The sequence below is a fragment of the Centruroides vittatus genome, unplaced genomic scaffold, assembly GCF_030686945.1.
Source record: "Centruroides vittatus isolate TY-2023 unplaced genomic scaffold, ASM3068694v2 contig_2460, whole genome shotgun sequence".
Taxonomy (NCBI): domain Eukaryota; kingdom Metazoa; phylum Arthropoda; class Arachnida; order Scorpiones; family Buthidae; genus Centruroides; species Centruroides vittatus.
This window is the reverse complement of record NW_027121555.1, coordinates 102,372-115,629: the sequence shown is the minus strand read 5'-3', so window position 1 is coordinate 115,629 and position 13,258 is coordinate 102,372. Positions and strand designations below refer to the sequence as shown.

Below are 13,258 nucleotides of genomic sequence, written 5' to 3'. Positions count from 1 at the left end.
GTGTGTTAAATGTGATAAAAGTGTGTTAATATGTGTAAACGAGGTAAAAATTTTGTAAATGTTTTAAATTGTGCGTTTAAAGTGTGTAAATGTATTAAATGTGTTTAAAAGTGTGTTAAATGTGGTTTAAATGTGTGTTAAACGTGTTAAAACCAAGGATATGTAATAGTGATTTCCGACTCCGAAAGACAACGTGAACGACACATGGAAGACTAGGTGGCCGTGGATCGCAGGTGCCACCCTCTATGGAGACGCTGCCTATCGTAGATGAAAAGGCGAGAGATGTGAATCGTAAGGCTACAGTTCTTAAGAGGAGTAAAATTTATGTACAATACAGGCCAATTTTGTTCGAACCACTGATGTATAGAATCTCGCAATTCACTTCGTTCATGCATTGATTGATTTTATAGGTAGTATGATGACTTTTTTATTTTTCGTTTCTGGTCCAAGAGTAGGAAAAGTAACCAAATGCAGGGGAAAAGGTAAGTAGCAAATTTACGTTTTAAAAATGTTTTAGTTTTAGAAAAAGTTTAAATATAGGCGCGTTTAGGTTATTGTCGACGGTCGCCATCTTGTTTGCACGTTTGCGTATGCAAACAAGATGGCGACCGGAAGTGCCGCCATTTTGTATATCTAGGGTAACATTAACCATTAAAATGAATATAAACGTTGAATAACGACGTTGATTAATGATGATGATGATGATAAGATTGTTAATAATTAAAAAATGAAGTTCTTTAATAAATTCGAATGAACAATTTATTTTAATTTTTAAATTTGTTCACATAGTCTTTTATAAATAATAGTACATATTAATTAGGTCCAAAATTTATAATTATTAATTAGTTAAGGTTTTTAGGGTTTCGTTAAAATCTTTTTATAAAATTATTCCTAAATATTACGTAAGATAGGGGAGGGGGAGTCTAGAATGGCCAAAATCGCCCTTACGTAATTTATGGACGGCCCATTAGGATCATTAAAAATTATTCAAGTACGATTCTTCTTTCTAAGTGACAGCCTAACGTGTTACTTTTGTTTTCCAAACCGACGAGGGGCATCAATGCTATTACATTTTGGTCGTTAAAGGTCGAGAGGTTGAGGGAAATAAAGTGTTATCACGTGCTAAATCTCGAGAAGGGTCGACTCAATGAAAATTTATTTCTTATTAACATTTACAATTTTTTTATGAAACTCATCTGTACCTTTAAAATTAAGCGTTTTGCCATTTTATAATAATTAAAATATAGAAAGTCTCATAACAGATGACGCCACGCACAATTTTATTTAAAAATAACTTTTATATTATTAATTCTCATAACAGCCGGGAAAGTTACACAATTCGTTGCTAGATCCTTTTTTCTTTTCTCGTAAAATTATTCGAATTTAAACACAACTTTTTGAAGAATATCTGGAGCTAAATAATTCTTTAAATTTCATTCGATTTTGCAGCAATTTCACTGTTGAAATTTTTGTCGGGTTTTGTCTTTTCTTCGGAAGTAATCAAAATGGAGCGCCAGTAGCTAAAATAATTAGAAAAATTAACAAAGAGCAGGAGAAAATAAATGGCCCTAAATATTATTTAAATAACGTATGTTTATTGGTATTATGTCATTTTACAATTACGTCAACCCAAATGAAGAGGAAATAAAAGTATGTAAGGCCATTTGTAATAATGTATAAGATACTATGATGAAGGAAATCACTCGAAAGTAGACGATGTAAATATCCTTCAAACGAATTACGACTCGAATGACATCCGTAGATCAAATATTTTGTCACAATCTTGGCATTTTTCTAGATCTAATTCAATTTCTTGTCCCAATTCGAGTTTAAATAGTTGAAAATCTTGTTTCTTCAGATGTTCTCTTCCATTTTTTTCTGTGTTTCTATAGGTTAATATTTGTTGTTTTCTTATTACTGTACTTCCCAGAATTATCTGAGGTTAGAGATTCTACTTTTTCTTTAATAAATTGTAAAATCTCGTTTCGGTTTCACTTGAATGTTTCTTATTGTTGAATAATTCAAATTGTTTCTAAATAATAAATAAAAAACCAAACTTTATTCGTTTCTAATTGTTGCAAATTATAAGTTTACGGTAAATTTAGGAAATAAACATATCCTCTCAATATATTTTACCTCGTTATTTCAATAGCATAAAGGATTATTCGGGAGGGTGAAGACTCTGCTCGAAACGAAAATCGAAGCAGAATCTTCAGAGTTGGAGCGTGATACACTCCTATGCACTAACCGAATATTTGCTGAAGTACCAGATTTGTTTACTATTCTGCAGTTATACGTTTAATGAAGAAAGCCATCGATAAACTCAAACAATTTTTAAATCAAAACATTTTCTGGAGTGCCATCAGAGGTGCAAATTTGAATTTGTTCCACGTTCTAAATAAAATAAAATGCAGTAATATTCAAAACTCGCACGTTGGGCACTCAAAATCGATTATTATTCGTAAATTTTAACAGAAAGTGAAATTACTTTAATTAATTGACAATTAATAAAATTGGAAAACGTTTCGAAATTTAATTACGTCAATATTTGTGTATTTAACTGATCTTAGGATAATTAAATACCGTTCGTTCTCTATTAATGTTTTAAATAAATTCTTAAAGAAACTTTTAGCATTAAAATAATTCTATAATTTTCCTTCTATCCAAGTTATATTCAATTATTAAAAGTAAAGATTTTTCTGCAGTTCAGTTGAAATAAAGGGTGCGAATCGTCCATTCTTTTCTATGAAAATTTTGTTAAATTAAGAAGGGGGTGTTTTAATGCCAATTAAATCAACAACTAAAGCCTAAAAATATACGAAATGACGTAGGTAGTGTTTATATGAAGGCATTAGTCAGTGTTAAAATTCATGATATACTGTTTCTTTTTTTTAATTGCAGGTGGCAACACTTACTGAAAGTAAGTTTAAACAGGATTACTAGAATATAAGGCTGAAGAACTCACACGAGAAGTGTGTCGAAAAACACGTGCTTAGAAGTGGGAATGAATCGGCTGGGGATAGGTGTCACGTGACTTTTACGTCACTGTCTCCCCCCTCCAGAAACATTTAATTGAATTACTGGTACAGGCTTATGCATATTTATTGATCTCAAATATACGTATTTATGAAATTAACGTACGGCATTCTATAAATTTTAAATAATAATAATAATAAATTACAGTACTTGCATCCTGTAAAAAATGCTCGATAGAATCACAACTTTAGTGGAACGAAAAAATAAGCAATTTACAAGAAACACCAGCTTTTTTATTCTAACATCGTTTATCGTTAACGTTATTTATACATAAATATAGCAAACACAAGGTAGCATAGGAAACAAAATCAACGTACGGCATGCTCTTATGTACAGTACATCACACATTGTACACACAGTACAAAAAAGTTAAAATTTAACATTTTCAAATAAATGTTTTTTCACGTGTAAAAAAGTCAAGGGAGAAGTGTATTGTACTCAATACAATGAAGGCCGAGTGAGCCCAGAGTAGCAATTAATATTTTGTTTATTCCACGAAATCGAATCCTGAACCTGGTTCAGAAGTCAGTGCATCAGTCACTTCTTCACAATTCTGATTATTTATTTATAAATAAATAATCAGAATTGTGAAGAATTGTAATAAATAATCAGAACTCTCAGCATATACAGATTCTGAAGATGAAATTTGACCGAAACATCATATATTGATATTGTCAGGGAAAAACGAATTTATTTTTTGGAAAACTACAAATGCACAATAAAACAGGGTAATAAAACAATAAAATACACCTGTTTCAAGTAACAAGTCAATAAATGCTACCTAACAATATTTATATTGAAAAGAAAGGATAATTTTGTTTATATCTAAACCTCTTCCCAAATAAATGTTAGATGTCACATTTTTGCCAAAGGACTTGTTTTCATCAAATATAAAAAGTTGTACTGTTTACGAGTTGGTTATTCTAATAACAACTTTTCAAAATTTATCGATATTTATTAATACAAGGTTCTTTCATATTATTAATGTTTTAACAGATGGCATATTGAAAGTTCAAATGGACAAGTGGTGAGCGTTGGCCTAAATATTAAAAATGGCACACAAGTCAGCCTGGATTCTAGGAGCCCTAGTAATTGTATATAGCTTAGTGCCGATTTAATAGCCCTTAAATTGCCAGGGATGTCCAACCCAGGCTTGAAAGGTTACAAGCCAGGGATGTCCAACCCGTGGCCCACTGCAACTGAAAATTTTTAGGTATATTCTCATTTATTTTGGTAAAGTATGTCGTAAAAATTATTCTCGTTTCACTGGATACACTTTGATGTCAAAATAACATAATTGGTGCTAGAGAACTGTTATGCATGTGGGGTAGTACATACTGTTATGAATAATTCTTTTCGTGCATTAAAAACAACACTGCTGAAAGAAATAAGTTGATTGATTCCCATTTAATTAGCATTCTTAGAATTAAGACTAGTACCATAAAAGCAGATATTAACAATATTATAAAAGGAAGGCAATGTCAAAAATCGCATTGAATTTATTTTTATTATGTGTGAGTATAATTTTTTTTACTGTCAATAATATATAATCACAAAAAAATACTGTATATTTGTTATTAGAATTTGATATTCACATTTTGAACTTTTTAAAAACATATTTATATAAAGTACCTTTGTGGCACGTTGAATTATCTAATTTCTAATTTGGCCCATTAGGAAAAAAGGTTGGACAACCCTGGTCTAAGCAATACTCATACAAACTTCGGTTCAGATCGATTTAAAAATGAAGATTTGTATACAGGGCTGTACATAAATTACGTCTGCATTTTTCTTGAAATTTTTATTCCCCCTACTCATTGTCCAAGTTTGTCCGTAGCCTCCTCTTTGGATGTCCAACAAAACCCAAAGCGATTTTGTTGGACACCCCATAAGACCTCCCGGGTATTCATACTAATTTAAAAATCGCTCCTGGGAGGTCTTACGGGAATTTTATGTCTGGAAAATTGGCCCCTATTCAACCTTGAAGAAACTGGAAAATTTCACATGTCCAGGCACAAACCTACAACCAGTGTTCGGTGGTGGTGTCCACTAGTTAGAACATTGGCTTACTTTCCAAATCCAGTGAAGTGGCAACTTGCTTAGACGGGATGGCACAATCCGAGAGGTCCAAGATGGGAAATTATCAATAAGAATTTATCAATATAATTTTTAAAACTTGAATTTTACCATTACAGTTATTGATTTTTTTCTGAATTTTTAGACATCAATACATACAGAGGATAAAGAAAATATTGTAATTTATTTACAAAATTACAAAAAATACAACCATGTGTATAAAGCAGAAGCTACTGTCTACACTTGGAGATTGGCTGCAACAAATCAAAGCATCCCGTTCCTCCGGAAACCACATGACCCACGACTAATCTCGAAGAGGGTGATTTTAATTGTTCCTTGGCCCCTAAAAAAATACACGAGTTTTAAAATGGCACAAAGGTAAAAGGGTGCTCTTTGGATAGTAAATTGTCCTTACCGGCGAGAACGGCGGAGTTTAGGAATTTCATGGTGGTTTCAAAACTCATCTGCTGCAAGGGCGAAGAAGAATTCTCCATTCCCACACGGTTGCAGGGTTTGTAGGCACCATCAAACGTCATGTAGTCAGCGATGAGCAGCAGGTGTCTGGGGTCCACTTCAATTCCGTACACGGCAAACACATTTTTCACCTCCTACCAGAACATTTTATGTTGCAATTATGACGAAAATATCTTCATTTAGTCTGACCCCACTTACATGATCCACCCCCTATCTCCCCATCCTCTTGACCTTTACTGCCAAAATTTATTGGCATCGGTCTCCTAATAAACAAACCTCCCTGCAAAATTTCAGAAATTTTCGACAGAAGGCACAGGACTTATTAAGCTTCAAAATGGATGAACAAAATCGTGCCCCCCAACACACACTACAAAATAAGTTGGTTTTTTTTTCTATTCCCTATATTTCGAGGCTTCCGATCCTGAAAAGGTAAAAATCTTGTGGGGTGTGTCATTTTTTGACTGATGGCCACACTTTTCCTCTATTATATGTAGCAGCTGAGATATTAAAAAATTATAAAAATGACATACCTTTACTATGGCTCTGGCAGCTGCTTCAATTCCGTAAGTCCTGCAAATGGCATGAATGTCGTTACTGTAGATGCGGTTCACGTCCAAAATATTTTCGTATTTAAACATTTCCTAAACAAACAAAATCAAATTGTTAAAAACCAATTTATCACCACTGCTATTAAGTCGTGCCAGTAGCAACACAAACTGGTTCGATGAACAATCTTGCAGTACGAGCCGGTACAAATGGCTCGTCTCAACACATTTGTGTTGTTACTCTCATGATGCGAGACTAGGCACCCCCAATCTCTGGTGGAATGTGCCATTTTATGTGATAAAAGTACTCTAACCAAGGATTTTTGCAAAAAGGTCAATTTTTTTAGTTGTGCCACTATCAAAGCCAAGAAGCCATATTGGGTTAATAAAGAACTAGGTAATTCTGTGTTACCAGTGGCAACTACACTATTTTCTAATTCCCTCAACAACGATAAGATTATAACAATGCTTATCATTTTACCATTGTGAAAAATACAGTACGGTCGCACTAATCTGAACTCCTGATCATCCGAACGACTTCTATCATTCTCCTAATATGTCAATGATGTCGACCATACACCTGCACCTCATGTAAAGTAAATGTAAGTTACATGTGAGCATTGCTGCTCATTCCACCTCTGCTGCCATAATATATCTTACACTTTCAGGCCATGTTTTACTACCGTAAGAATCATCTAAACTGCAACCGGTTTCAAATAGTTTGGAGCAATGCGACCATACCGTACAGGCAAAATATTGTTATGGTGAAATATTCGAGATTTAAAATTGGAGTACCTGAATGTTGACGCCTTCAGTCTTGATCATTTTTCCACTTCCACCTTTGGTGTCTGTGTCTTTTACCACGAATGCCCTGTTGATGCCTGGAGTCTGATAGACGATGGCTTTGGCAGCCTCTTCTTCCATTAATGTGGTCATATCCAATTTGTTTTGATCTAATGCAAGCTTTCACAAATAAAGAATTCAAATTTTATTATTATAAACTCTCTATGTCATACTAAAAAATTTTAAATGCCCAAGAAATTTCCAAACAAGATAATTTTCTCACCTGTACCGTTACCTTGCACCACAGCTCAGATTCGGTGTCAAAATCGTAGTCCACCAGCCAAGAATGAATTGATAACACTTTCTACAGAAGTAATTGAAAAAGATAATTAATTGCAGAAAATGCTAAATTATTTGTAAGCTATATATACATAATCAATGCTTTTGAGGTATGGTGGAGGAGACAAATGCCTGTGCATACAACCAAAAATATCATTAGTAGGACAAAAGCATGTGGCAGCTTTCGTATTTTGGTCACACGATGCAAGCCAATTTCCCTGGAAATAACATTAATGGGTGGAACGGTCGGTGGGCAGAGAACAAGAGGACGCTAAAGAACACGCTGGCTGGACACAATCATGGCTGACAAATATGCACACGAAAGAACCAATCCGAGATAGGAAAGCATGGAGAATGATAATCCTTAGGGTGATCAAAAGCAGACTTCTACCAAATAGTTAATTTACCATCGTACATACATAATACACTAGGGAATTCGCTTATTGTAATCATTATCATCAAAATCAAGTAGAGGTATTTTTAAACAGTCTTTTGTCATTATTGGCATTAATATGCAATTGTAATTCAATTGCGGTAGAATAGTTTAAATGGCTGTTACGGTTTCAGTTTAATACTGAACCAAATTATAATTAATTGATATACACTTATTAGTATCTGATTGTTCTATTTATATAAATAATTGTTTTGGTGCCTTCTTTTAATGTTGGATTCGATAAAACACCAATTTCCACTGATCCTACTCTTATTTATTTACCCCACTTAACTGTTTTAATGATAACGATAAATAATCAATTACATCAAGTCCCAAAGTGATTTAAATATGACAGTTTTTGGTTGTTGTGGAGCAAATTCTAAAAACTAATGATATTTAAATGCTTTTAGCTTTTTTAGACCTTTGCAGACCTAGAAAATGCTAGGAAAGAAAATAATTTTGGACTTCATTCTAACACAAACATTTGACTTTACTTATAACCTATTGCATAACAAACTTATGTTCTAAACAAAAGTTATAAAAAGAGCCTTGTAAGCAAAACTATTTCTAATAAATGCAAAGAAACAATTCTTTCTTTTGGAATTTGTTTGTTTCTTTTTTTATAAAATCAAGAAAATTTTTTTGCTGCATAGTTCATTTGATTAAACAAACAAATATCCTTCCAGCTTGCACACATATATATACACAGACAGGGCGGTGCATGAAACTTTAGTCTCCGTCCATAGATCGGCAGAAACACGAAAGCCAATTGTCAGTTTTATGGTCAAAGATGCTTTGGAAAGCAGTTCATCCATCGTGTTTATAAGCATACCGAATATGATATCGATGTGACAATTGCATGGTCATACTGCCCCTCAATTCCTCTACCATATGCAGATTCACACAATATACAATACCAATGCCCACTCAGCGTCGTGCTGAGTGGGCATTCAACCAATGTATTTCACTACTTTCTCATGAAATGCTAGCACCAGAACCTCAAACAAGAGCCATTTTCTTGTGCACCACACTGTATTATAAGTAATAATCTGACAGACAAGTTAAAAATAGCATTAGAATGGCTTCTCAAATTTCTTCAAAATTAGATTTTTAAATTCCAAAATAAAAACAAACTCTAACGAATAAAGCTTTTAAAGCATCACTCCAGTAAGAATGGTTAATTTATTTAGTATTTTGAAATTTGGTCTGCTCAAGAAAACAATACTTAAACTGTAGTAAAGATGATTGAAATAAGTCAAAAGGTAAGTAAAACTTGAAATTAAAATATATCGGGGTTGACGATGTTGTTTATTTGAAATTAAAGTTAAGGCAATAGACATAAGTGGCTAAGAATAGCTTTCTTAAATTAAATCTTATTGGTTTGCAAGAATGATAAACTAGTAAATGTAATATTTGAAGCAATTACCTTTGTGTAAAAAGTCTGTCTACAATACAAACGATGTTTCGACACTTGAATGGCTTTATTGAATTTAAAGTCTAAAAAGTTTGGTGAATGTTAGAATAAAAACAACAAAACAGAATAGGTATAGCAATTATTTTTATTGGGGTTCAAATTACTTTCGGTGAGACACAACACACTTTTGACAACATTTACAGAATTCTGGAAACAGTTGGAAAAGTCTTATTTGGGAACTGCTATCACATAGACCTGAATTGCAGAGATATCTGCAAAATGTGATAATTACTGAATCATGTTTTGCTAATATCTCTGCAACCTCCGAAACAAAGAAGTCTGCAGGCGCAAGATCGAGGAATACAGTGGGTAATCCAAAACAGTCACACCATGCTGAGCCAAGCACTGGCACCAAGGATTCGGCAGTGTACTAGTGCATTGTTATGCAGCAAAAAAACCACTTCAAAGCTTGTAGAATTCTAACTTTATGCACTGGATGCACTTTAACAATCATTTCAGATCTTCCATGCTGTGCCATTGTTCCATTGCTCTTTGATGCCACCTGTCGGGCAGACTGCTCGAACACTGTGGCAGAAACCCACTTGCAGCCATGCATATTCCGTGCTAGGAGGCATGTCTAGACACATGCTCTAACTTATTGCATGCATTGCATTCAAGATATCCTAACATTTGCCAAATGTTTTAGACATATCACATATAATATAATGAAAATAAGAATGCAGAAGAGGAAGATGGGAGAGATTGTCTTTGCAGCTATAAACTTCTGTATTCTGAAAATGATTCAATCAAAAACAATATTTTCAGAGCTCAAATGGCTCTGTTAAATTCAATAAAGTCATTCAAATGTCAAAATATCATTTGTATTGTATACAAAATGATATTTGGCAGATGTGTGTACGTACTATACTGTATAAGTATTGGGAAAAACTGTAGATTAATTGATATAAATAAATAGCTAAGATTACTTACTCTTATTCTCTCATTTTTTATAACATCTGGAATTTTTTGCTTGGAACGGAATATCTTTTCCACCGGTGCCATTTCTTCATTTTCCTCCTCTTGTTCTTGTTTTATGTCTTGGTCATTGTCTTCAACTTCTATAATTAGATACAAAAAAATTTTATAATATTTTTTTGTTTTAATTTCATAAGAAAATAAAAAATATATTTTGAAGCATCCCAAGTACTGTTCGACTACTTTTTTAAATTTATATTTTTGGTTACTTGGTTTGAATTAGTATCCGAAAAATATCATTGATTTATGCCCAAGTATCAATTGACCCATCAAGAATTATGAAAAATTTTTATTAACAAGAATTAAAAGTATAATTTGAAACACATTCTTTGTTTTTATTTCTATATACATGGTATATATAACTTTGAAATACTTTTGGATATGCTGAAAAGCCTACTTTGTGTGCATATGGGTGAGTGTGAGTGACAGAACAACTGGCAAAAACCAGTTAAGGTGATTAGAGAATTGATCTACCACTGTAGGGACTTGACCAAATTTGGGCAATCAAAAAGGCCCAGAAATTTTTTGTGAGTGGCTCTTCTTGGATACGTTGGGCCCCATCCATCACCACCTGGCTGTCCCATTGCGAGTCCAAAGAAAAAAAATCCAGCAACAAGTTGCATTACTTTCCCAGCTATTATGCAATTTTATTTCAAAAATAACTTTTATAATTTTAATTATAATATAACTTAATAAAATTTGTGGAGCCCCATCTGTTATGAGATTGTTATAAAAACCTTCCTGTATCTTTAATTACTATAAAATGGAAAACGTTTAATTTTTAGGGTAGGTATCAGTTTTATAAAGTATAAATGTTAATAATGAGTAAAAGCATCATTAAGTCCGACCCTACCGGAGATACACACTGTAAGGAACCAAGTCCGAGCGTTATTTTTATTTTACTTTTATTTTGCTTATTATTCTATTTTTGTTTGGGGCTTATGTTTTGTTAGGACGAAGGTTTCCTCACCATTCACCTTCAGTAATTAAACAGAGAAGAATTAAAACCCAACTCACCGACGAAAGAAAAGCGCCATAGGACTCACGCACATTTTCGCGCCCCGAGCGGCAAAGAATAGGTCCGCACCGAGAAGAGGGGGGGGGAGAACCTACAAGCACGAAATAAAACTCGCTAAACCTTAAGTAATAAAAACGTCCCGGAAAGAATTGTAACAACAAATAATGTAAAAGGTTAGTGAGTAAACTGTCGGAAAAAGGGCTGCCAGACGATGAAAAACGTATTGTTAGCATTTAAGTATGTAAATGAGGGGAGTGACCGCATTCAGAATTGTGACGTCACCTCACACTATAAATCCCGAGTCTCAAGTGAAGACGGAGAGGTGAATTCTGATAGCAACGAGCTTGGTGAGCTTCGCAGCAGTAATAGAGGTGTCCGATAGGATCTCGAGTAGTTCCAAGGTGATTTTGAAGTGATTCGAAGTTTGGATCGACAGTCTGAGAAAGTCTTGAGAGTTTAAGGAAATAGGTTCCGAGTATATTGAGGTGACGATTAGGATTTCTAGTTTATAAGAATTATTGTTATAAGTTAAACTTTTGGTTTTGTCGGATTCCCAAGGGGAATAGAGTTAAGTTAGACATAGATTTGAATCGAGAATTGTCGGGTTGACTTTGTTGAATTTCTTTGAATAAATTATTGTTTGATTTTACTAAATATTGTACATAGTTATTGCTAAACGATTAATTAAATCTTTGGTTTTTTTCTATTGACAAATATTGTCTTTATTTAATTCGGTGCACGCTTAAAGTCCAGGCCTGGCACGCTAACGCGAATCCGAGTAAAGTACCCGGTAGGTTAACGGTTGTTTCCGACACGGTAGAGTCGATAATCGTTGTAAATTAAAATAGTACTTTACAACACAACCCTCTTTATCTCCCGCCGCCTCGACCTTTAACCACCAAACTTTAATAGCATCAATACTCCTCGTATACAAGCCACCATGCCAAACTTTGTTACTTAATCTTTATCCCATCCTGAGATATTAAACGAAATAGACACCAACACCCACAAATCCACAGAATTTCTATTGCCGTTTTTTTGACTTTTTTGGATTCAGGAGGTCTCAAAACATGGAGATTTGAAAAAAAACTCAGAGGGTCAAATTTGACACAATTCCAATACTCTCCCTTGTTTTGTACATATAACAGCCAGGAAAGTAAAAGGACCCACAGAGGCAGGGGAAAAACAGATGCATAACAGAGTTTGACAAATATGTGGCATATGTAATTCTATCTAAAATTTAAATATATTTGTTGCTTTCTCTGTTGATTATAAATTTCAAACATACTACAATTAAAGAGTCAAAATTATTGCCTCAAATCAATACAGCAAAAAAAAAAAAAACAAAACCTTGTTTTAACACTACCGTAATAAAAGTTTTATTTTAATGCAGACATGTTTTCATCCTAGTGGTAGGTTTGCTTCAGACATATAAGGAATGTAGAGGAGGTTATCACTAGGTCAAAAACATTTGTCTGTATTAAAATAAAACTCCTAAAACAAGGATTTTTTGGTGTGTTGATCAATTAATCCAGTTTTAGAAGTATTAGGTGAGCAATTGTCTTGGAGAATTCTTTTTCTACCCTCTCTCTACAAGAGAAAACAAAGAATGCATTCTAGTGATTAAAGTGCAACTGTTGGCTTTGGATTTAAGTAAATTCAAATTATATGTGCGCGATTCAAACGTTCGGCAACAAGTTTCCAATCAGCAGGATCAACCTTTAAATCAAGTCACTAGCCAATGGGTTCAAAGAAAAAGTTATGGATGAATTTGTGGACAATATTAATTTATAAGTTCAAACTACATATTGGTCCCATTGAAATCTACTCAAAGAACAAGAGATTTTAATCAGCATACATCTGCAGTTAGTGCCAATTTACAATACTATAAACATTACTATAAACATTAAATTATTTATCGTGTGACAGTTCCTACAATTTCAGAAAATTAGAGATGTAGTAGTAGTCAATGGCTGTCCTTACAAACTTTGAATTAGTATAGAAAATCTTGTACAGACCCAACAATACGTCAGCACAGATTCTTCTCGGATTGTATCTAATCTCATTTAAAACTCACTCTCTTCGTGGATGGAAGGAGAAATTTT

At 33.6% G+C, this 13,258-nt stretch overlaps 1 protein-coding gene across 1 annotated transcript in view; it reads right to left on the bottom strand.

The window, feature by feature from the left end:
• Positions 1-5,277: 5,277 nt before the first annotated feature.
• Polr1A (RNA polymerase I subunit RpI1) overlaps positions 5,278-13,258 on the bottom strand; it is a 43,836-nt gene continuing 35,855 nt past the window's right edge. Inside the window, exons 26-31 of the mRNA XM_067265776.1 lie at positions 10,091-10,218; positions 7,198-7,278; positions 6,927-7,094; positions 6,117-6,227; positions 5,528-5,720; positions 5,278-5,455 (exon numbers count right to left, since the gene is read on the bottom strand). Coding sequence (XP_067121877.1) covers positions 5,343-5,455; positions 5,528-5,720; positions 6,117-6,227; positions 6,927-7,094; positions 7,198-7,278; positions 10,091-10,218 — 794 coding nt within the window. The 3' untranslated portion in view covers positions 5,278-5,342. The remainder of the gene's footprint in view (positions 5,456-5,527; positions 5,721-6,116; positions 6,228-6,926; positions 7,095-7,197; positions 7,279-10,090; positions 10,219-13,258) is intronic.